We start from the raw sequence: 25,462 nt of genomic DNA, 5'->3' as shown, positions 1-25,462 counted from the left end.
AACGCAGTAAGGGGAACAAAAACGGAATCCACACTGTGGGGCTGCTTAGGAAGCTACCGGGTGAAGATCGCCGCCTGTTGCTTTCGTCACAATCCGCTGCTGGGCCGCCGCCGGTTGCCATGGGCGCTGGGGAGGCCACCACGCCCCCGCCCTGCGGTGGGCGGTGACCGGCGGGTGGGCTGCGGGCCTCGCAATGCCGAGGGACCGCGGCTCCGGGGTGGGGGCTTCACAGTGCTCCACGAGCCTCACTCGGGCCCAGTCCCATGAGGCCTGCGCGCCGCGGGGCTGAAGCCAGAAGACCGCGCAGGACCACCGCTCGGCCGGCCCGTGAGGAAAAGGGCGCCTGAGGCCCAGCGCGGCTCCGCGGATCTGAGGTGAGGCCAGGTCAGGGGGGCGGGCCAGTGAGGGCGTGGTAAGCGCCGAAGCGCCTCAGGGTGGAGAGGGTGGGCCGCGGGGACCCGGGCGAGCCGCGGAGCTCCGAACCGGGTAGCGGCAGCGCCTGGCCGCTGGGGGGGCGGGGCCTCGGCACTATGGCGGCCGCGAGGGGAGGGGCTTCGGCGCGCGCCCGTGATAGAAGCTGTGGCGCAGCCAATTACTGCGCCTTCTGCCGCACCTCCCGCTAAGCCCCGCCTCCGTGCTGTGGTTCCCGCGGAGAATGGGCGGGGCCTGCTCGTGCTGCTGCCTTGTCTCTGTGTTCCGCCCCGCCCCTGAGCCCCGCCCCCTTCCTGGTGCTGGCCGCTTCCTGAGCGAGCCGCTTCCTGACACCATTCCCTCCCCCCTCAGGGCTCGCTCAGGTCGTCGGGCTGAGGGCCGCCACCGCCACCTGGGCCCCTGCCGGCGCCGCCGCCTTTCTCGCCCACCCCTCGCCATGTCCGAGGAGCTCTCGGCGGCCACGTCCTACACGGAAGATGATTTCTACTGCCCTGTCTGTCAGGAGGTGCTCAAGACGCCCGTGCGGACCGCGGCCTGTCAGCACGTGTGAGTAGTCGCCCCTTAGCTCGCGCCGAGCAGCGGCCCGCGGCCCGCCGGCGCCCGCTTTCCTCGACGCCCGGCCTTGTCCCCGACGCCTGCTTTCTGCGCCCGGGGCCGGTGCTCGGGCCCTGTGGGTGGCGTCCCTCGGCCTCCTTGCCCGGCCGGAGGGGAATCGCAGAGAACGTGGAGCCTTTTTGTTTCCTAGCAACCCTTGTGGAGGCCTGGGCGTTGAGTGCTCGGCCCCGCGGAGGTGCGGTCGTGTGGGCCCGCTGGAGGACCCGCCGTGTTTTCGGGGCTTTTCGTTGTTTTAGACCCTGGCCTCTGGCTATGCGAGAACCGCCCCCCCCCCAAAAAAAACCCCACGCAACCCTTGACCCCTCCTTCACGCCATCCTTGAGCCAATTTGAAGCTCAGTGATAAAACAGTGTGAGATGAGTTAGCCTCCTTCTCCCACATTAGGCCCGTTCTGGCATGATTTCCTGGGCAGAGGAGGTGGCTCCCTTTGTGCTTTCATTCTGTTTACTATTGCTGGATGAGGTACTTACTTACTCCAGGGATGAGGCGGAACACAAAGGCATTAGGCAGGGTGGCAGGAGGTAGGTTGTTTGCCATAGTTATTTATTGGAACAACTTCAGTCATTTTCTAGACACCCAGTGTCACTAGGAGTTGGACACAGACCTTAATAAAATATATGAAGCATGTGACAGGCCTAGGTAGTGATCAGGGCCCACAAGGACCAGTCATTTATTTTTTTTAACTTACTTATTTTGAGACAGGGTCTGGTATCTCTGGCTGGTCTGGAACTCATGGTGATCTACATGCCCTTAGGGAATTAAAGGCTTGCACCATCACGCCTGGCTCCCCTGAGGAGCTTTTTAAAGTAAAGATAACCAATTTCTAGGCTCCATTCCAAACTTAGAAATGGGTTTCTGGCAGGTGGGGCCTGAAAAAGTTCTATGCTTATAAGCAGCTGCAAAAAAATTGAACAAGTCTCTAGATAAGTTTTTTCCTTCCACTCTTGTTTTTAATGATGGGACTTACAACCCTCAAGGAATAAGTAGAAGCCAGGCGAGGTGGTGCTTGGGAGGCTCAGACAGAAAGATTTTGAGTTTGAGACTAGCCTGGTCGTGTGGTAACTTCCAGGCCACCCTGGACTACACACAAAGCAAGACTAGTCTCAAAACACAACCATCCATTAGTAACAACAATCCAACAGTCCCCTCTAAAAAAATGGAATAAGGGGTTGTGGATAGAACTTTGGCTTCTTTTTTTGTTGTTGTTTATTTTATTTTATTTTGGTTTTTCGAGACAGGGTTTCTCTGTGTAGCTTTGGAGCCTATCCTGGCACTGGATCTGGAGACCAGGCTGGCCTTGAACTCAAAAGAGATCCGCCTGCCTCTGCCTCCTGAGTTCTTAAAGGTGTGCGCCACCCCCAGGCTGACTTTTCTTCTTAACATAACATAATTTTTTTTTTAATTTTAAAAAAAAATCCCATTTTTCCCCTCGTCTGTTTTACCTACCTGCCCTTTCTTTTCCAAAAAATAAGCCCAAAAACACAAAAAAAAAAAAAAAACACAAGAAACAGTTCAAGGCCAGTCTGGTCTACAGAGCAAGTTCCAGGACAGCCTCCAGAGCTACACAGGAACCTTGTCTCAAAAACCAAAGAAACAAACAAAACCCATAAAACTACAAAATTGGATGATAATATGTAACAAAAGGGACCAAAAAAAAAAAAATGTCCACAGCTCGGGAGGCAGAGGCAGGCGGTTTTCTGTGAGTTCAAGGCCAGCCTGGTCTCCAGAGCGAGTGCCAGGATAGGCTCCAAAGCTATACAGAGAAACCCTGTCTCGAACCCCCCCCAACCAAAAAAAAGCCCAAACAAAGCAATACAATTCAAAAGTCTCCAGAAATAACATTGAGGTCCTTGGGTGTTGGCCATCTTCTACTGGCATGGCTAACTTGCCAACTCTTCACTGTTCTTCATCTTCACTCATCCTATTCTGTGGTAGTCATGCAAGTTACCTTTAAATGATAAAATATGTAAGTTGTTTCTACTCTTCAAGAAAAATTAAGTAGCCAGATGGTGATGGCACATGCCTTTAATCCCAGCACTAAGTGAGGCAGAGGCAGGCAGATCTTGGTAAGTTTGAGGACAGCCAGGGCTATACAGAGAAATCCTGCCTTGAAGAAAGAAGATTGGAGAGATAGCTCCGAGGTTTCTTCCACAGAACCTGAGTTCAGTTCCTACCATCCACATCAGGTAGACAACTATCAACTCTAGTTCCAGGGAATTCAACATCCCTGGCCTCTGAAGGCACTTGCATTCACATGCACATATCCACATGCAGACACAAGACACAATTTAAAACAATAAAGTTAGGTTCTTTACAACAGAAGATTAATGACATGCTGACATTCCTTTATTTGGTATAGATGAGGGGAGAGGAAGTAGTTGCTATATGTGTACTTCGTAGATTTTTTTAAAAAAGAGATTTATTTATTATGTTTACAGTGTTCTACCTGCATGTGTGTATGCCTCATGCCAGAAGAGGGCACCAGATCTCATTACAGATGGGTGTGAGCCACCATGTGGTTGCTGGGAATTGAACTCTGGAACTCTGGAAGAGCAGCCAGTGCTCTTAACTTCTGAGCTACTCTCCAGCCCTGTAGATCTTTTATATACAGAATCATTTCAAATACTCTGGGGTCACTGGCCTCAGACTCCATTGTAATTTTTATACCCCTCAAAATTCTGTGCACAAAATTCCACTATATTTCCCTTGTATATTTAAACCGAAGGACTGTAATTTGGCTTGACTTCAAATGATGATTTTTTTTTTTTAAATTCTGACTTTCTTCAGATTAACTTTCTGAACTTTGACATGATGACATGAACATAATAGCTCTCTACCCACACTTTCCCTACAGTTGCTTTGTATTTCTTGTTGACCAGTGTATTTAAAGAGGGAAAAGGGAGGAAAAAATACATATAAATGGAGAGTAGGTAATGATGGAACAGGGACTAGATTGACCAGGCTGAGAGATTGATTAATTAATTAATTAATTATTTTTGTTTTTTGCTTTTTTTTGTTTGTTTTTTGAGGCATGGTTTCTCTGTAATGCTTTAGAGGTTGTCCTGGAACTCAAAGAAATCCGCCTCCCTCTGCTTCCCGAGTGCTGGGAATAAAGGTGTGTGCCACCAACGCCTGGTTGAAATTAATCTTTTTTAATAGCTAGAATTATTTAAAGTACTGTATTAGTTTATTATTTCATTATCTCTTCTTTTTACAGAAGACAGAATTGTGCCAATAAACAAGTTTACGTTTCGCTGTAAAATCAGGTTGTGTTTTTGAGGTTTAGGATTGAGCTCAGTGCCTCAACATATGGACACACTCCAGTGTACCAAATAGAAAGAAAGAAGAGTACCAGATTACTATATGATAAATAGAGAGGGATGAATCAATGATTTGGATCACAGGGATCTTGTAGATAATAAAAATAAATTTTCATGGCCATTTAGTGACAGGAAAGGAGCAAAATCACTACAATGGCTTTTTCAAAATATAAATGTCACTTTAATCTCCATTTATTTTTCCAAATAGGAATTGTCTAATGCTTTCTATTTGGCACAAGAAGTACTCAGTGCATTTTTTTCTGGTAACTGTTGGAAGTTTAGTGGAGAAAACGTATAAATGAGTGTTATTGGTATTTGCAAGATTGTAGGTAAAGAATTTGATGTTAGCAACAAGAAGCAAGTGTCTAAATCAAGAGGAATATAATTATAAATGGCTGATTTTCTTTATGAAGTCACTGGTGACAGTTTGTATTTTGGGCATGGTGGGGAATACCTGGTATATAGGTTTACTTTATGTACAGTGGTAAGGAGGAGTACAGAAGATGGCTATCCTCATACAGACTTTGGAGCCAAAGAGTATGTGTAATGGAGCTGCAGTTTACATATATTGGCAGGAATTTACTGGGTGAGCAATTTAAAAGTTTTCCTAGAAACCAGACACCTATTTTGGCAGGGGAACAGCATGGTGTGGTTTCACTTTTAGAAAGTTTATATTAGTGTCAAGTTTCAGGTTGGCAATTGAGACTAGTAATGTTGATGACACACATTGATAGGTCAAGAAAGGGAGTGATTAGAACCCTAAACTAAGGAGATAGTGGTAATGCAGAGAACAGACCCCTGACCTTTTAAGGATGTTGTATAAGATTTAATGACAGCGTGTCCAGTAGTTAAATGTATATACTGTACATAGATCTGGAGTAAATGGAGGTAAAGTTGCCTTTGTGGGTATATTCACTGAGGAATGTATGCAACTGAAAGCAAGAAGAGGTCCTAGAGAGATCCCAGTTGTAGACAATACTTAAGCATTCTTATGTAGAGAGTTGTATCCTGAGAAGGATAGGATAGGAAGAAAACAAGCAAGACATAAACTAAGAATTAAAAACGAAAAGCAAAGCAATAACAAAATGATGAAACCACAGCACTGTTAGATACTTTATAATAATCAGATATAATGTTTTTAAAAAAGTAAAAACAAAATAAGGGCTGGGGGATTAGTGTTAAAATGCTTGCCTAGCATGTGCAAGGGTCTGGAGGAATGATTTTGATTATATAAATTTGCTTGCCAGGTGTTTAATTTACACCAAAAGCAAAGTGGGTGAAAATGCAGTTTTTTTCTCTCCCAGTATCTGTTAATCAGCCTTTTGTTGGGGAACGAAAAAAGACAAGTATGAGTGGCATCTGGGAGTTACAAACTGAGAGGACTTTATAGTGCTAGGGTAATGTACTATTCTAAAGTTACAGGCTCCTTTGATATCTGGAAAAGAAAGTATGACAGGAAGAGAAGGAAAAGGTGCACATCAAAAATTACTAAACTTCCTTTTGAAATAAGATTCTGTATAGCAAATTTATCTAGTTTAGTACAAAAGGAAATAAAGTATAACTGAAGAGGTATGCTTGGTACAGAAGGAAAAAAGTAAAAATGGAAATAAAAGATGCTTATTTTCTAGATGGTGGTTTTTGTTGTTGTTTGTTTGAATTAAGGTCTTTTTATGTAGTTCTGGATGTTCTGAAACTTGATATGGAGACCAGGCTGGCCTTGGGCTCAAAGAGGTCGTTCTGCCTCATCTTCCTGAATGCTGGGATTAAATGCGTGTGCCATCGCACCTGTCTTTGTTTTATAGTTTTCAAACACAAATGTAGCTGGGTGTGGTGGCACATAACTGTAATTCCTATCACTCAGGAAGTTAAAGTGGGATTGCTTTGTTAGAGTCTAAACTTCAGCTTCAGAGTGAAGTTTAGAAAAAAGAAAAAGTTGTAAAATGGACTTGAATGTAGTTTCACTTAGTTACCATCTAATCCAGTTATTAGTCTTATTGTCAGAGAAATACACATGACTTTTTTAAGGTCTATTTATTATGTATATAGTTTTCTGTCTGCGTGTATGCCTGCAGGCCAGAAGGGGGTGCCAGATGTCATTACAGATAGTTGTGAACCACCATGTAGTTGCTGGGAATTGAACTCAGGACCTTTGGAAGAACAGCCAGTGCTCTTAACCTCTGAGCCATCTCTCCAGCCCAATACACATGACTTTTAAAACTGGGTTGTACATACATTTGAATAGCCTGACTACATACTATATGTACATATCCATAATCACTTGTTTATGTTTAGTTATAGAAATAAAAAGTACTTTTTTTCTATAATTAACTAACATGTCACAAATGTTTGGTTTAGTTTCTGTAGAAAATGTTTCCTGACTGCAATGAGAGAAAGTGGAATACATTGTCCCCTATGTCGTGGAAGTGTGACTAGAAGAGAAAGAGCATGTCCAGAACGGGCCTTAGATCTTGAAAATATCATGAGGAAGTTTTCTGGTAGCTGCAGATGCTGTTCAAAAAAGGTAGAGTTATATTATGATAGTGTTTTAATTTTCCTGGTGAACATGGTTTTGAAAAGGACATTTCCAGGCAATATGGTGTATACCTATAATCCCTGCTCTCAGGAGGCTGAACTAGGAGGGTTGTAAGTTCACAGTTAGCTTGGGCTACAAGTTGAGATAAGTCTCAAAAAGAAAATAAACGAGTTATGTAGAAAACTTCGTTTATCAAAAACCTTAGAGTTTTTATCTTTAAGATTGAAATTTTATTTATCAATAAGCTCCCAGTCTCTCGAATGTTAACAATTTAACCAAATAGATTTATGTACTCAAAGAAACCTCTGTGATTGCCTACTTAGGTATTTAAAAAATCACAAAATATTTCAAGGAAGACTGGTTTAAGTTTTAAGCACATGGGATAATCAGGTATTGATAAGTAACATTCTCTAATTATTCTAAGAATGCTGAATGAACAGTGAGAAGTGGTTAGGCTTTGAAGTGGTTATGTCTATAGAGCATTTGCCCAAGTCAGATCTGCTTTCCATGTCTGAAGAAGGTGTTGAACTGAAAAGGAAGTGAAATAAAAACACTTGTGGGATTCTGGCCTCACTTCTCAGTGAGAAACCAAAAAATGTTCCCAATATGAACGTAGGAACATCATTTTTTAACCTGCTTTCTAACACTTGTCAGGTTGTAACAAATAGTCAAAAACCCAGCAGCATGAGGCAGCCTCTTAGTATTTCTTTTGCATTTGGTTTTCTGAGCTAGAGTGTCATCAGGTAGCCCAAGTGGGCCTTGAACAACTGATATTTTTTGTTTGTTCTTCTTCCCAAATGCTGAGATTATGAGCATGCATCACTGTGCCTGACTTTTTCCATCAGTATTATAGTTTCAAGTATAAGATTATTTGTTAATTTCCCTCTCAATGGTTTAATGGAAACTGAACTTGTATGCATGAACAAAAATGTGTTACACTTACACACACACACACACACACACACACACACACACACACACACACACACGTGTGTTTTTGTTTGTTTGTTGTTTTTTGTGTTTTTTTGAGGCAGGGTCTCCCTATGTAGCCATAGCTAACCTGAAACTCTTGGCCTCTAGCTAAGAGATCTGTTTCCAAGTGTGGGGGTTAAAGGTGTGTGCCGCCCTACCTGACACTAATTTACATTTATAAGAAACTTGTACTTAAATGAAATATTTAGTTACCTATTTTCATCTTTTTCCCTCTTATTGACAGTATCTCAAACTTTGTGAGTTCAGCTTTAAATTAAAATTTATTTTAACCAATAATTTTCAGATTAAATTCTATCGCATGAGACATCATTACAAATCTTGTAAGAAGTATCAGGACGAATATGGTGTTTCTTCTGTCATTCCAAACTTTAAGATTTCTCAAGATTCAGTAAGGAACAGGTAAGCAACATTTATCCTAAAAGCAAAATTTTAATAATTGAAATAGAAATTGTTTGGGGAATTTTGGTGTGTATATCTTTAACAAATTACACTAAATATCCTAACTAGAATTTGTCTTCAAAACTTATTTGCTATTTGTATCTAGGAGACCAACTCCATGATATACCTAAGCTTATGTTACTTAAAGTCTTTCTGGGAGTCTGTCTTTGAATAAAAATTATACCTAGTATATGTATTTGGAGGTTAGAGGACAGCTTGGAGGAATCAGTTTTCTTCTTCCATAGGGGTCCTGGTGATTGAATTCAGGTCCAGCCCTTTGTTTGTTTGTTCTTTTGTGTTTTTTTTTTTTGTTTGTTTTTTAAGATAGGTTTCTCTGCAGCTTTGGAGACTGTCCTGGAACAATGGCTGGTCTTGAACTCACAGATACACCTGCCTCTGTCTCCTGGGATTAAAGGTATGTGCCACCACCACAGCCATGTTTGTTTGTTTGTTTTTAAGCAGGGTAAGTCATATATGAGCCGTGGGGGGAGGAGAAAATGTGGAGTACTGTGGCTGGGTGTAAGCAAAGGTCTTGGAGGTGCTTTCCCAGCATTGTCAGGTAGATGTTCACTTCATTTACTTATTCATCTATTCATCTATTTATTTATTTATTTATTTATTTATTTGGATTTTTTTGAGGCAGGGTTTCTCTGTGTAGCATAGGAGTCTGTCTTGGAACTTGCTATGTAGACCAGACTTGCCTCAAACTCACTGAATGCTGGGATTAAAGTCATGAGCCACTACCACCTGGCCAAGGTAGATGTTTAAACTTTTGACTATGCCTTTCTCCCTCAACTAGCTGATCTGGTAATTTAATGCTTTTTGTTTTGGAGGCTGTTCTGTAGACGAGGCTAGCCTCGAACTCATAGAGATCCTCCTGCCTCTGCCTCCCAAGTGCTGGGATTAAAGGCGTGCGCCACCACTTTTGGTGTGGCCATCAGGTTTAGTAGCAAGTGCTTGTACCTGCTAAGCCATCTATCTTTCCAACCCTTCTCTGAGCGTCCTTTAACTATTTTGAAATAGAGGTACTTTGGTAATTTGGTTTTGTTATTCCCTTATACCCAGGTACAATATTGAATAAGTAACAGAAGCTCAGTAAATAGTGGATGTTTTGTTTGTTTTTGTTTTTTGTTGTTGTTCTTGTTGTTTTTTGTTTGTTTTAGTTTTTTTTGTTTGTTTGTTTTTTGTTGTTGTTGTTGTTGTTTTGAGACAGGGTTTCTCTGTGTAGCTTTGGAGGCTGTCCTGAACTAGCTCTGTAGACTAGGCTGGCCTCGAACTCACAGAGATCCAACTGCCTCTGCCTCCCAAGTGCCACCACTGCCTGTCTTAGTAAATAATAGTGATAAGATGTATACCTAGTTAGCACTAGCCCGGGTCAAGGAATAGCGCAATCACCAGAACAGTTTCCTGTGAACTGTGACCATTTGATCTTCATATCTGTAATTATTGTTCTTTCATTTGGATGGTTGTTTTTCTTTATATTTTATCATCCTCATATGTATCTGCAAGTGTTTTGTTTCATTTAGAAAATTAATGACAGGCTTGTATTCAATAGTGTGAAGAAATGTAATTTCTTCAGTCTAATAATAGCTTGTGGAAATCAATGTGCTAAGTCAAATAAATTTTTTATTTCAGTGCTTGATCCATGTTGCTAATATGTACTTTAACCACCTGTAAGACAACTCTGATTATCCATATAGGTGTCCTATTGCTTTTGGCTGTTTTATTGACTACTTAGTTGAAAAATCTGGTAAATTCTTTAGGAATGTTTTCACTGCTCTGCACAACTCAACCCAGGTTCTCAATTTACTTGATTTACTGTCAGTAGATGAAATTTACATTTTCATTTAGTGATTTTTTTTTTTCAAACCAAATCCCTGTGGATTCTTTCATCCCTGTGCTTCTCTTACCATACTTCTGTTGTTTTATAAGTACACAATCTACTTGGTTTTTTGCCCAATTAATTCTTTTATTTTTTGTTGTTTTGAGACAGTTTCTCTGTGTAGCCCTGGCTGTCCTGAAATTCATTCTATAGACCAGACTGGCCTCTAATGCAGAGATCCACCTACCTCTGCTTGATTGCTGGGATTAAAGACATGTGCTACGTCCATTAATTTTTCTTAATAAGGGGTAGTGTTTTGTTATCTTTTTTCAACACTGTGTCCCAAGTTCTCAGCAAAGTTCCTAGAGTGTATTACATATACAGTCACTGTACTCCTTAATTGGGCTGCTTTGTTTTTGTTTTGTTTTCGCTTTTTGGGATTTGGCTTCACTATGTGGCTGGTGTGGACCTTGATATGTAGACTATCCTGACCTCAAACTTTGTGATGCCTCTGCTGCCTGAGTTCTGAAATGACAGGTATATTCTGTATATTCTGTACTACTTGTTACATGACAACTCCTTATCCTATCCCTGGGAAGCAGGCTTTGCTAATTTGGTTCCTTAGATTTATTTGGTCAGACAGTGTTTGTCCTAGTAACAATATTTGTTTGTTTGTTTTTGTTTTTTGTTTTACTTTACTATTTTTAATTCCCTAACTCAGTCCTTTTTTTTTTTTTGCTGTTTCTAAAAGCTTTATTTTTTTCTTAGTCCTGGGAGGGGCTCCAGGGCGGTTACAAAACTGCCTAGTGGCTTGAGAGGCTCAAGTGAAGGTCCTGAGGCTGGCTGGTGCAGAGCAGAGGGGAGCCCCTTGGAAGGCCAGGCCTCCTAATCATGCTTGAGAGTGAGCCGCTCAAAGAGATGCTTGCCTAGAGCCTGCTGGGGGCCAGCCAGCCTACAGATGTTGGTCAGGTGGTTGCCCATCTTCTTGATGAGCTTCACCTCCTCATCCAGATCCACGGGACCTCCGAAGCTGCTCCACTCAATCTCTCTTATTTCTTGAATGTTATTAGTGTCCAGTTGATGTTCTCTAATCTGCCTGATGGCATTGCAATCTGTTCATCAGGCAGACTTGTGTGTCTGTGTGTGTCTGTACATGTGAATGCAGAGGCCAGAAGAGGGGGGCATATCCCCGGCACTGGAGTTACAGGGGATTATGAACCCATTTATGTGGTTGCTGTAAGCCAAACTCAGGTCTTCTGCAAGTACATTTTTTTGTTTTTTTGTTTGTTTGTTTTTTGTTTTTTTCGAGGCAGGGTTTCTCTGTGTAGCTTTGGAGCCTATCTTGGCACTCGCTCTGGAGACCAGGCTAGCCTCGAACTCATGGAGATCGCCTGCCTCTGCCTCCCGAGTGCTGGGATTAAAGGTGTGTGCCACCAACGCCCGGCTTTGTTTTTGTTTTTAATTGAGAATTAACTACTGCATTCTTTCTCCAGTCCTGCAATATATTTTCTTTAGTGTTTAGAAAAAAGGATGTCGTTTCCAAACTCTAATAACTGGCTGATAGCACAAAGTCTTATTCCAGACTTCTTTAGTATTTGACCCTTTTCTTTCTAGGCTTTGTCTTTGCTGTGTTATTCTACCTATCATTGTATTAACATACTTTAAACAACCATGATGAATTTTAACATATCCTTGCTACTGTACGTGCGTGCGTGCGTGCGTTCGTGTGTGTTGAATGTTTATGCATATGTGTTCATGTGGTGGTGCAAAGGCCAGTATCAGATATCTTTAGTTGTTCTCCACCTTGGTTTTTGAGGTCTTTCACTGAACCTGGAGCTCACTGATAAGAGGCTAGGGATCTGTTTGTCTCTGTCACCCCAGTGCTAGCTTACAGGAGTGCCTTATTGTGCCTGTTTTTTTGCGTGGGTGCTATCATCAGATGGGTGCTGGGGAGGTAAACTCATATGCCTCGCTTGTGCAGTAAGCACTTTAACCACTGGGGTATCTCCCCAGATCCATCCTTGCTATTTTAGAAGATATTTAGTTAACAGTGAAGTCTTAGCTGTATATAATGGCACTCATCTGTGACCCAGTATTCAGAAGACTAAAGCAAGAGAGATACCATGGCTTCAAAGCTCGTCAAAGTTAAAAGCAAGATTTCATTACATACTCCAGGTGGGCCTTAAACTCATCATGTAGCCATTTAACTAAAAAATAAATGGATGAGTACAATAAAATGACAACTATAGATAGTTGGTGGCACAGGGCTGTAATCCCTGTTACTCAGGAGATTGAGGGAGGTAAATCACAATTTAAGGCCGGCCTGGGCTTTCATGGCTAGACGAAGACAGCTTTAACAGGGATTTGACCCAAAAAAGCAAGGGGTACTGTGAGGCAAGATTGGGCTGTAGTTTGATGCTTAGATTTGATCTCCAGTACCGCAAAGATTCGTGCACACTAGATTTGAGAGTGCCCTGGCTCAGGTTTCAGTTGTGTTCTTTCACTTATTTGACTTTGTCAAGAAACTGTGCCTTGGTTTTCTCACCTCTTTGTAAGTGAGGTTGAAAGTTAATAAATGTATTAGTGTAGGTGAGATTAAGTTGAATAGTGTCTTGCCTGGTGTTAGTTCACACCTTCACCTCCATGGTACTGTCTTTCTTAGTACTCTAATCCACACTTTGAGGCCATTTATTTATTTTGTTGCTTTTGTTTTTTTTTGGGGGGGGCGGGTTTCTCTGTGTAGCCCTGGCTGTCCTAGAACTTGCTTTATGGACCAGGCTGCCCTCGAACTACCTGCCTCTGCTTCCAAGTATGGGGACTAAAGGCGTGCATCACCATGACCGGCAAAATTTTAATGATTTAATTATTTTTATTTTATGTGATTGGTGTTTTGCTTGCATGTATGTCTATATGAGATGTTAGATCCCTTGGAACTGTCATGTGGGTTCTGGGAATTGAACCCAGATTCTTTAGAAGAGTGGGCAGTGCTCTTAACTACTTCACTGATAGACTTTTTATTTTAATGGTGTGTGTGTGTGTGTGTGTGTGTGTGTGTGTGTGTGTGTGTGTGTGTGTGTGTGTTGAATAGCTCTCAGAAGATTATCGTCTTGTAGGATCTGCGGATCAAACTCAGGTTTCAGGCCTATGTGGAAAGGTCCTCTAACCCTTGAGTCATTTTACTGCCTTTTTTCTTTTTTTTATTTAAACTTAGTGTTAGCCACTCTGTGAAATCTTTCCTAACCTTTAGAATTTTTTCTTGTTATTAGAAGTGTAGTTTATATTCCAGTTAGATCCTTTAAATTTTATTGTATTTATTTACTGCTAAATCTTATCTAGAATCTGAAAGGCGAGCTTGTTGGTTTAAGATACCTTTATTCAGAAAAATACTAGCCAAACGCAAGCCAGAGCGTGCCCAGGGGCAGCAAGGCAGGGAGGCCAGAGAGAAGGGGCAGCAGAAGGAGAAGAGGGGGGTTCTATGTGTTCGTGGTCATTTAAGAGCCTATGCCGCGTCATTCTGACCTCACCTTGACCATGCCTTCACAGGCCTGGTCAGGCACACCTGTAGCCAGCCCTTAGGAGGTGGGTTACGGTGTCTCCCTACAATTCCCCTTTTAGTCTAAAAGAGGATTAAAGCTTAATAGTGTAAAATATCCAAAATTAACTAAAGACAAGAAAATACAATAATCTGTTATCGCACATCCTAACTATGTCTATTTCAGCTAAACCCTAAAGTCATCTGAACTTCCAATCCCAACCCTAAACAATAGGAAAGTTATTCCTAACTAGGCTTACACTATCCTAATAGACAATAATGGGGAATGGGGGTGTAGCATCCTCCAAGTTATTTCCTGCTGAAATGGGATAATGGTAGCCTTGTGGGGTCCTGTGGGAAGAAAATGTTAGTATAGCGAAAGTCTCTAACGCATTATATCCAGTCCATGTTAGATGGGATTTGCTTGATTGAAGATCTAGGTTGAAATCCTCAACTTGATTGAAGTCAGTACTCAAAGCTCTAGTTGGAGTGTCAGTTGAAATGGAGTAAGTTGGATCCAGTGCAGTCTAGGAGGTATGGCCCAATTCCTTTTCCGGAGCGTCAGGCAGGTCTTCATTGGCTGTGTGGGACTCAAACATAAGTGTTAGCAGAGAAATGTTTGCTTGTATATGTATGTATGCTGGAAAAGGCAATCCTGGAAAATAATGATTGTGAGACGGTGTACACTTTGAAGGAAAGAGCCAAGAAAGACAAAGACAGTCCTCTGTAGTCTCTTGTTCTGTATTAAGAATCTAGTATTGTTTTTATATCCTATGCAATGTTGTAATTACATTAGAAGACATCATGAATTTTCAGTATGGACATGGGCAGAGTTGTGGGGTTTTTTGGGGTTTATTTGTTTTGTGTTGCTCAGGGATCAGACTTAGACCCATTGCTTTACATATTGTAGATTAGCACTATACCATGAGCTACATCCTTAGACCTTCGTTTTTTTCTTTGAGACAGGATCTTGCCATGTGACTACTAAGAGTTTTGGGTAGGCTTTGAACTGATTAACTGGCTTCTTACTGCTGGGATTATAGGTGTCATGATGCCTGGCAAGAGAAATGTTTTCTTTTGGAGGGGGCACTTGCATTTCCAGATGTATTCTTATTCCTAGCGGTGGATCAAGCAGTTCACAACCATCCATAACTCCAGCTCCAGGGGGAACTGATGTCTCTGGCCTCTGAGGTTACCTGCATTCTCATACACAAATACACTTATATAATGAAAAATACAAATCTCTAAAAGAGAAAAAGGTGTATTCCCATGGCAGAAGTAGGCTAGTGAGCTTCACAAGAAGCCTGCAAGTACTTGTTTTTATAAGATTGACAACATTGATGAGATTCTGTGCTATGTTAGTTGCAGTTTCTCTCCCATGTGATAGGATTAAAGGCGTGTGCCACCAACTCCCGGCTTCTTCCCCTCTTCTAATACTCCTTATGACACTGACTTTTCTGGCATAGGATACAAGTAAATTTTTCAGGATAGTCTGTGTATTAGAAAAGTGTGCTAATGATGCCTAGTTTCTTTTGGAGGAGGTGTTCGAGACAGGGTGCCTCTGTAGCTTTGGAGCCTGACCTGGAACTCACTCTGTAGACCAGAAATCCACCTGCCTTTGCCTCCCCAGTGCTGGGTGGTTGGTAGTGCACGCCTTTAATCCCAGCACTCGGGAGGCAGAGGCAGGCGGATCTCTGTGAGTTCGAGACCAGCCTGGTGTACAAGAGCTGGTTCCAGGACAGCCTCCAAAGCTACAGAAAAACCCTGTCTCAAAAAAAACCCAAAGTATTTTGTGAGACCTACTCCACTTTGGAAGGCACAGTCTTCTACCATATCCTATCTACATGACAAAGGTTCACAAATATTTTAGTTCACCCAAGGGTTTAAAATTTTTACAAAGAGCACTGGATAGATAGATGGGTTAGTAGTAGAACATTGGTTTCTCTTCCATAAGACATGGGTTTGAATCTCATTATCTGTTTGGGGGCTCACTGCCATCTGAACAGATACAGAGGGTTCTACATTTTTTCCTAGCCTCTGCAGGTACTGAATGCATACACTGCATAGACTTAACATGCAGGCAAAACAACCCTGCATGTTTAAAAAATTAACAAGGACCAAGTGTGATAGCGCATGCCTATAATGCCAGGAGGATGAAGCAGGATAATGAGGAGTTTGAAGCCAGCCAGCATTAATCACCTCATCACCTCCAAAAGAACATCACTGGTTGAGGAAAAAGACTTTGTGTGTGTTCTCTAATTTATGCTTGTACCTGAATATTGTAAAGGTTTTGTTTCTGTGGGTTTTTGTTGTTGAGATAGGGTTTCATTCTGCAGTCGTAGCTGGTCTGGAATTCTCTTTGTAGCCTGGGACGCCTAAAACTCACAGATTCGCACCTGTTTCTGTCTCTGCCTCACAAATAAAGGAATGTGTCACCATAACTGGCTTTCTTCTTCTTCTTCTTCTTCTTCTTCTTCTTCTTCTTCTTCTTCTTCTTCTTCTTCTTCTTCTTCTTCTCTCCTCCTCTCCTCCTCCTCCTCCTCATCATCATCATCATCACCCAGGCTGACCTCAAACCTATGATTACTCCTGCCTCAACCTCCTGAGTGGTGAAATTATTACTGTATGTCACTATGCCCTGCTGTAATCCTCTATTTTAAAAGACATGAATACATGGATGAATAAGAACTTAAACAGTCTTACTTGATTTGGAAAGCAATGCCATGGATATCATGAATATTTTTTGATTGTAAGACTACTGAAGTTCACACTTTCTTTTTTTAAATGTGGATGTGTGCCTGGTACCTATGGAGACCAAAAGTATGAACTGCTGAGCCATTTCTCCAGACCCTGAAGTTTAGTCTGGTCATCTTCATTAAACAGTTTGCATTAATGAAGCCCTGATATGTTTTATTATTTAGGGTATTAACTCTTTTTCCCCTTGTGTTTTTTAAGTAATAGGAGTGAAACATCTACATCTGATAACACAGAAACTTACCAAGAGAATACAAGGTAAATTTTTGAAAATTATACTTTAGTAAAAAATATTGTTGAATATAGGGGTTGATCATTCACTATACTATTGAGCTGTAACCCTGAATCCTTGTAATAGATTTTTCTTTGCACTGAGACAGGGTTTTGCTGTAAAGCTTAGGCTATAGCCCTAAATTCATGATCCTCATGCCTAAGCATTCAGAGTGTGTGGAGTTACAGGCATGTAGGTTATAACAATAGAGTTTTAAGTTTTTATTATTAGGTTTTTGTTTGTGTTTGTGTGTGTGTGTTTAATGTGTTTTGTCTTCATGTGCTCATGTACATGCCACATTATACATACAGAGGTCTAGAGGATACCTTGCAGGAGCTGGTTCTCTCTACCACGTGAATCCTGGGGACTTAACTCAGGTTACAGGCTAGGTGGCAGTTGTCCCTTAGCTGCTGAACCATCTTCTCCAGCCCAGTTGCTGCATTTTTAAAATAAATATCCATTCAGTTAAATCACTAATTATAGTGCTAGAAGCTAATGCTTCAGAAGTAAACAGGTTTAGATAGTTGTTGCTTTCAGGAACATGTAAGAGCTTATTTATTTTCTTGGCCAGATTTCTCCCATGCATGATTCAGGCAAAGATGTCAATATTGACCTGTCCCTTGCTGACATTCAGAGGAATTAAAACCCAGTAATGCTTGATTCTTAGATTGTTTTGAACTACTTTGTCTTTGGATGTCTGTTGCTGTGGTAAAACACCATGACCAATGCAACTTACAGAAGATAAAGTATTTGGGGCTTATATTTCTAGAAGATAAGAGTCCATAATTAATATTAGTACTAGGCCTGGTGATTGGCAGCTGGAGCAGCTCACATCTTAATACATACAGAGGAAGCAGAAAGCACACAGGAAATGGTGTCAGTTTTTTAAAAGTCTACCCAATGACACACTTCCAACAAGGCCATACTTGCTAATCCTTCCCAAACAGTTCTAACAAATAGGAACCAAAGATTCAAACATGAGCCTTTGGGGACCATTGTTATTCAAACCACTGCACATTTTAGTCTTTGCTTTTTCTGTGAATTTTGTGTTAGATTCTTAATTTGATGGCAATCCTCTTTTTAACTGTATTATTTATTTTGTGTGCTTTGGGCAGGATAGTGAAGCACATGCAGCTGTACAATTGTACAGGTCAGATAACTACTTTGTTCCTTTACTTGTTGAGCTATCTCGCTGGTCCATGGAGTCTGTGTGAAGTTTTAAATTCCTTCATAGGAACGATATAAAATGTGGTAAACTATAGGATATCACACAAGTGATTACATTAAATTTGGACTTAACTTCTTAACCATGGTCCTGTATTTTGTTTGTAATTGTTTGGAGATGGGTTTCATTAGGTAGTCAAGGCTGATCTTGAACTTGTGTTCTTGTTGCTTCAGTTTTCTTTTTTGTTTTTCGAGACAGAGTTCTCTGTGTAGCTTTGGAGCCTGTCCTGGCACTCGCTCTGGAGAACTCACAGAGATCCGCCTGCCTCTGCCTCCCGAGTGTTGGGATTAAAGGTGTGCGCCACCAACGCCTGGCTGTTGCCTCAGTTTTCTGAGCACTGAGAATTGGGGATGTGGGGAAAAATGGACTGAAATGATAAACACTAGTACTGTTTAAAATGAGACTGTAAGAGAAATTCTATTCCAAATCACGAGTTGAATATTTTCATAATTATGACAATGAATTTACAACAGTGCATCAGAAAACAGGAGCATCTCATTTTTTTATGTAAATGGTTTGAATTTCAGTATGTTTCATTTGAATTGCTTTGTAGTTCTTCTGGGCATCCCACCTTTAAGTGTCCCTTATGTCAAGAGTCAAATTTCACCAGACAGCGTTTATTGGATCACTGTAATAGTAACCATCTATTTCAAATAGTTCCTGTGGTGAGTACATATATTCAAAAGAATCTTTTGTTTAAAGCATGTGGTTCCATGAATCTGTTTTCATGTATATAGAGTGGAGGGTTTTTTATTTAAATTTGGATTTAAAAGTTTTAATAAATGATTGATGGTGAGGCCAAAAAAAAATGAGATATTTAAAATTCGACTACCTCCGGTAAAGAAAGATTACTGTGAGGTAATGTAGATTAAGAAAGAATGAAAGGTGAACTAGGGAATCATTTCTGTGTAGTGGCAGAACCAGAGCCTGATTCCATTGGATCCTTTCAGTTTTTTCTGTTGGATGTAGAGGACTGGATCCAGTTACGTGAATCTGTTGCAGAAGACAATACCTATATAGAGCAATAAAACAGCTAGGCATGGTGGTGAATACTTTTAATCCTAGCTTTGGGGAACAGTTACAGGCTGGCCAGAGCTGTAAAGTGAGACCTGACCTTCTTTCTAAAACTAGAGAGTAAAACCAGTAGATATTTTTAATTATATCCTTGAAGAGTCTTTTATATGAATGTATAAAGCAAGAAGGAAAAGAGACATGCTATATTTTTATTTTGATGCATACTTACTTGTCTTTTTTTGATGTCATTTTTAGGGTAAATTTATGTAGATTACAGGGTTCCAACATTATGTTAATGATCCCAGAACTCATTTTAAGCATACATTTCATAGATAAGTGAATTTTAACTCTAGACAATGGAAGAGGAGGCGTTAAACTGGAAGATATCTTCCATCTCCCTTCTTGTACCCCTGCCCTGTACTGGGCCTTGAACTGGGACTCTGCACTTGCTCCACAAGCATCCTACCATTAAAATATATCACCAGTCTTTTAAATTTTTTCTAATGAAATTTTGTGATGGGGGTCTCACTTAATTGTCCAGGCAGACCTTGCATTTGGTTCTTTCTGCCGTAGCCTCAGCAGGAGGTGGTTCTGTATATTTCTCTACATACATAGGAGAAGGTTGTTGATTGAAATTTGAATTTATTGATACAGCATATATTTTGTTAATGATTAACAATGATTCAAAGTGAGACATTTGAAATTTTATTACCTTACTATATATAAAGGAAGATGATATCATAAGGTAATATAAACAGTGTGTAATAGGATTAGGAACTACAGGTTTGAGCTGCCACAACCAACTCCTTCAAAAATAAGGTATAAAGTGTATTAATAACATTTACAGACTCTCTTAAGATATTTTTAGCAAATATAGTAGAAAAATGTTTTTTTAAAAAATGCCTGAATAACAATTGAGGATTCCTTTCAATTCCTGCAACCATTTATTAGAAGGGAAGGGGTTAAATAAATAAGCAAATGCAAAGAGGTATGTGGAAAATCTTCATAGTTAAGACATGATGCTTGGTTTTATATTGAATTATTTGATTTGTATTTTCTGCATAATATTCTGCGCATTGTCAGCTTTTGCTAGAATCCATTTATTAGTTTCTTTTTGTGTCATTTTAAGAAATTTTACTTCATTAAAACTTGGAGGATACAGTTTAAACTTTATAATTCACTCCAGTTTCATTTTACATGTAAGTGAAATCAAGCTAATAACAATTCTATAATGGTTATTAATGAGATCAAATGAGATTATATGTTGCACATGTTGTAGGTAGTTAATGAAAACTGTCATTACATTGATGTTAGTGTAGGCTGCATGTGATGTTTATATAACTAGAGATTTAAGTAATAGAATATCCATGGTCTCTCTTACTATAATAGTGTCATTTATGTAAGGTAATTTGCTTGGGAAATGAACTAGTCAATGGGATTTGGCTCTTAGAAATGGATTTTATGAGCTGCACACATGGTGGCTCATGTCTGCAGTCCCAGGACTTGAGAGGCTTAGACAGAAGGGCCACAAGTTCAAGGTAGTCTGGGCTACACAGTGAGATCCTGTCTCAATCTCTTTATAACACTGCAAGTTTGAGTACAGATCACAATATTAAAGCAAATACTGATGTAAGAGCCAGGTGTGTTGGTGCATGCCTTTAATCTCAGCACTTGGTAGGCAGAGGCAGGAGGATCTCAGTGAGTTCCAGGCTAGCCTGGTCTACATAGCAAGCCCCAGGATAGCCAGGACTACATTAGAGAGACCCTGTCCCAAAAAACCAAAAAATAAATTTAAAAATTGATGAGAATTGAGCTACACTGTTTTTTATTTTTTTTCAGTCCATATATATAAAAGTTACACTTGACTATATATATTGTTTCTGTTAAGTATGCAATAGTACTAATCCTGAAGTGTACATTTTCTGAGTTAAATGCTTCATTGCTAAACAGTGTTATTGATCATTTGAAATATTGGAAGAGTGGTGCCAAATAGACTTGTTTGACATTGGGTTGGCACAAACTTTCAGTTTTTAAAGAAATGGAATATCTGCAAAAATGCATCAAAGGGAAGCACAATGAAGTATACCTGGTGTTTTCAGTAACATGAGCTTGTATTTTAATGCTCTCAATAATTATATAATGTTTCATTATTTTTGTTATTTAAAACAATCTGTTTCTCATAGACATGTCCTATTTGTGTGTCTCTTCCTTGGGGAGATCCTAGCCAGATTACTAGAAATTTCGTTAGTCATCTAAATCAAAGACATCAGTTTGATTATGGAGAATTTGTGGTAAGTTCTTCAAGATTAAGAAAGTTAAATTAACTTTTTCAATCTAAATTTGAGTTTTCAGGCAAGTTGTGAAACCAGACTGCTTGGGATAAAGAAAAGTAATAAAATTGTTAAGCTTCATGAAGTTCTGAGAATGGAATTTATTGTTTATATAGGAGGAATAATTACTAGAAAAATAAACCCCTTAATAGCAAAATGAAAGTTTAAGTAAAAATTGCCTAGAATTAAGAGAAAATTACACCTCGAAAAGTAAAATTGGCACAATCTATACAGAAGGATGTTTCCAAATACAGCTAGCATATGAGGCACATTAACAAACCAAACCTAAGAAACCCATCAAAAACCAGGTTGTCCACTTAGGAATGGCAACATAGGCCCTCAAGCCAAAATGGGTCATTTATACTTTTCATATTCATGATAATTTTTAAAAATGATGTGATTTCACTTATTAATTGTAAAATTGCATTTTATTCAGCTTGTGTGTGGTTAAGATCTATCTTATTAATACATCCCAGTAAAGAATAGCTGATCTTCATTTTTCTGTTCAGGTAACATAGGCATGCATAATTTTCATTTTTATGGAATTTGTAATTTTAGTCTGTTACTTCAGAATAATTTAAATGTATGTAAAAGTCACATGTGCTGCTTTAGTGATTTAAGTAATTGTATATTCTTAAATTTCCATTTTAAGAGCTGACACTATACCTAGAGGGCTATATTTGGAAGAGCAAAATAAGTTTTGTTTGCTATTTTTAATGTAATTCTTTGTTTTACCTTGCCATAGAAAGCTGTATTTCAGTTGTTAAGTAGAAGACTTGGTATTTTTTAAAGCTAGTCCAAAGGGCATATATTGACAGCAGATAGTGTTGTTAAAAATAGAGTGGGGTTTATGTTGTTGCTATTGTTTGGCTGGTGGGTCAGGGACTCAGTACATTCTAAACAGCTGTGCTACACCAAGATACTAATCCCTAGTCATAGAGTCAGTGTATAATTTAAAGATAACTGAACTACAGTTACTCTAGTTCACTCTATGATTAAGAAGCTGTTATTCAGTAACTGCTTATCTTTTTAAAATTAGTTTCTCTTCAAAACTTAGAACTATTTTTTAGAAATGATACAAATTTATCATACTGTTAGTTTTAATTAACTATAAGTTTGGTCAGTATAAATTTTATTCTCTGCTGAGCAGTGCAGTTATTAGTTATTACTAAGTAATTATAGCTGAGTTTAATTTTAAAGTTCATGTATTGAAACCTTGTATTTTGCTAATTTTTGAGATGAGGTCCCCTTATGTCCATGCTGGTTTCAAACCCCAGGGCTCAAGATATCCTCCTGCCTCGTGTTCCTGAGTGGCTAATAATATGACACACACCATGGTGCTCAGCTTAATCTTGTGTTTTAAAACATACTGTACATAAACTCCTTTGTATGCAAATGTATGTGAAGATGTGTAATGTGTTAGATAAAATTGAGCAGTTGGTTATTTTCCTGTTGTCAATGTTTTTTGCTTTTTTTAGAATCTTCAGCTAGATGAGGAAACACAGTATCAAACTGCTGTAGAAGAGTCTTTTCAAGTAAACATCTGATGTGTATACACATCTCTGCGTCCTTGTACCTACAAGTGCCATCTTTAAGGGGAAGACAACATGAAGTCACCATTTCAGTAATTTGCTGTGCATATTAATAAAAATAATAATTCAGTCTACTGTATTAGGTTTTTAATTGAAAATAAAGATGGGCCACCCTAACTCCATTCTCTAGACAGTTACTTTAGCAGCATGGAAAAGGTTGTGTTTTCTTGTGTGGTGAAAAGGGAATTCCTGTTGTCTTTTTCTTCTTTGTATTACATATTCTTAATGTTTCCTTAAGTTGTTTTTTATATTTGATGCAGTTCCTTCTATTTACTTTAGTACAGAGGTAACAGTACTTTATTAGAAAGGTAACAATAGCAAATTCTGAAAGATGTGATTCTTATAAAAATAATAAACCTGAGCCATTTGTCAGAGCTGCAGAATGGAAACTTGAAGTGCTAAGTGGGATAATCCAAAGGGATTTTTTAAAGTATAGATTCTAGCGGAGGAATTCGACAATAAGAAAATTGTATTTATGTAATGTTTTGTATTTTTGAAGACTAGTGACATTTCTATAATAATTTTGACTTTGAAAGCATATTGTACAAATGTTTCTTTTTTTGCTATTAGATGAACATATCAAGAGAAGATAAAAAAAGTTTTCTTTGGTGGTTAGTTTATTTCCTCTAGCTTCAGTAATTTGTAAGCCTAAAATGAGTTGTATGACAGTTCTTTGTAGTCAGTATTTCTCACTAGCTGATGAAACTTTCACGCAGTGATGATATATTACCCTTAAATTAGTTTTTTAAAAATCCAAAGTTGAAGATGTATGTGGTGGATATGTACATACACTTTTGCATGTATCTATACACATATATATCTTTGCCTAGAGTTTGTCAGGTTATGTATAGAATTTCTATTAAGAGTTTTAATAATGGGCAAGCAATATAGGATTGAAGTATTTATCTCATTTGATTAAAATTTTCTATGTTACCAAATTTTTTAAACAGCAAGCCAAATACTAAGTGGTACAGTTGGCTGTTATTACATCTGAAAATTTTGTTATATGGTGCTCATTAGTTATTTTTGAAAATAATGCATAAGTGATGTAGTGAGAGAGATTTTACCAGCTACTGTTTAGTCAAAACCAAGTTTGTTCGTAGTCTTTGGTGTAAAGTATTGTAGAGGAGGCCAAGTCACAGCGTATAGGGTGAAGAGTGAATTCCTGACATTCCATGCTAACATACACTGTTATGCTTTCTTTAAAATAACTTAAACTCAAAAGAAAATCTCTGAAGTAGTTTGCTGCTAATATATACATATATTGTAAAAAAAAAAGTATATTTTGATTTTCTTAATACTCTTGTTGACTTTTCTACAACGAACATTTTTTAACTTGATTTAATAAAAATGTTAATTTTGAACATGCATTTTGTAAAAACCCTTTTCAGTTAAACAGTAATGACTTTATTTATGTTTAGTAATGTAGTCGAACACACAAAAAGCCATACATCTTTATGCCTTTTCCCAGCCTTTTTTCTGTTTCTTGGGTGTGATGTTTGCTGTGTTTTCTAGCACTTTCAGTTGACATACAGGAATTTTAGGAACATCTGTATAATGAACTCTTTAAAAGGAGACTTCTGTCCACAGTTCTTCCAGCTTAAAGCAATAACTTTGATACTTTTAAAGTTTAATTAACCAGTGTATCCATAAACCATCCTGGGTATACTAACTTCTTTAAAAGGAAACTTGTACTGGAGGCCATTTTGAAATCCTGTTTTGACGTCTTGTGGATGAGTTAAATATTAATAGCTTTTTTATAAGAATCCTCCCCCCCTTTAAATTCCTCTGTGTCATTGGATTAAGAACAGGGATAGATAGGCTTTATAATTTAATTCATAGGGGAAAGCCCCTACTTTCTTTAGTCTTTGTAGCTGTCAGCATAAAGGAGAGAAGCTGTAGCAATATGCTGATGCATCCGTTTCACAGCACCAGTTAGGAAAACTATTTCTCTTTGCAGTTTACTTTATGTTGTTAAATATGGTGTTATTTGAGATGTATTGCTTTATTTTTTTCCAATTAAAAATGGTTTTCTCCTACTAGTGTGTCTTAATTAAAATTTGTCCTTAGATTAACATTTTTGGGTCTCATAAGACCTTGCAAAACATGCAGAGATTTCTCATTATTTTGTACTTGAAAAAGTTGACAGGCTGTTGTATGTTGGGTTGAATTGTATAAAATTTTATGTATGTCCAGTGTTAAACATCTGCATGAAGATATTTCATTAAGTATCCATACAGCAAGATATTTCAAGTCCTGTTAGTAGTCAAGCAAAAAGTCAACTATTTGACATCTTCAATGTGGAGAAATCAGCTGTAAGGGCTCTGAAAATATTTTGCATATGTAGTATCATCTTCGTGTTGGGTTGCTTGGTAAATATTGCTGCCTTCAGTGAACCATGCCTTCTATATAGGAATCATAGGTCTTATATTCAAATAGATTCCCATCAGAGGAATTATACTGTAGCTTATGTAGAAAAGATATATCCTAGAATACACCCAAATGCATCATTTGCAGTTTGTAGTGGGTGTGGATTTATTGCATGATGCCACCTAGTGTAGTTTCCATTCTCCAGTACAGGGTTGGGAAAA

At 39.1% G+C, this 25,462-nt stretch overlaps 1 protein-coding gene across 2 annotated transcripts; it reads left to right on the top strand.

Moving 5' to 3' along the window:
- The first annotated feature begins 203 nt into the window (after window positions 1–203).
- On the top strand, window positions 204–24,235 carry Rnf138 (ring finger protein 138). Of its 2 annotated transcripts, XM_027400546.2 has the most exons (8): window positions 205–374; window positions 784–978; window positions 6,723–6,888; window positions 8,177–8,292; window positions 16,641–16,697; window positions 18,489–18,600; window positions 21,133–21,240; window positions 22,758–24,235. In XM_027400546.2, exons 2-8 carry the CDS (start codon window positions 869–871, stop codon window positions 22,824–22,826), a joined length of 738 nt encoding a protein of 245 aa, XP_027256347.1. In that variant the 5' UTR covers window positions 205–374; window positions 784–868; the 3' UTR covers window positions 22,827–24,235. The 2 variants fall into 2 exon arrangements, with proteins under 2 accessions (XP_027256348.1, XP_027256347.1); XM_027400547.2 differs by lacking the exon at window positions 21,133–21,240 and having other exon boundaries at window positions 204–374.
- The last annotated feature ends 1,227 nt before the right edge of the window (window positions 24,236–25,462 follow it).

Source organism: Cricetulus griseus, chromosome 2, assembly GCF_003668045.3.
Source record: "Cricetulus griseus strain 17A/GY chromosome 2, alternate assembly CriGri-PICRH-1.0, whole genome shotgun sequence".
Classification (NCBI taxonomy): domain Eukaryota; kingdom Metazoa; phylum Chordata; class Mammalia; order Rodentia; family Cricetidae; genus Cricetulus; species Cricetulus griseus.
The sequence above is the reverse complement of the archived record's forward strand: the minus strand, read 5'-3'. Positions and strand labels throughout refer to the sequence as shown.

Coding starts and splice junctions, on each gene's coding strand:
- Rnf138 (XM_027400546.2), top strand. CDS start 869: ATGTCCGAGGAGCTCTCGGCGGCCACGTCCTACACGGAAGATGATTTC. Junction 18,601..21,132: donor TATTTCAAATAGTTCCTGTG/GTGAGTACATAT, acceptor TGTTTCTCATAG/ACATGTCCTATTTGTGTGTC. Junction 21,241..22,757: donor TTGATTATGGAGAATTTGTG/GTAAGTTCTTCA, acceptor TGCTTTTTTTAG/AATCTTCAGCTAGATGAGGA.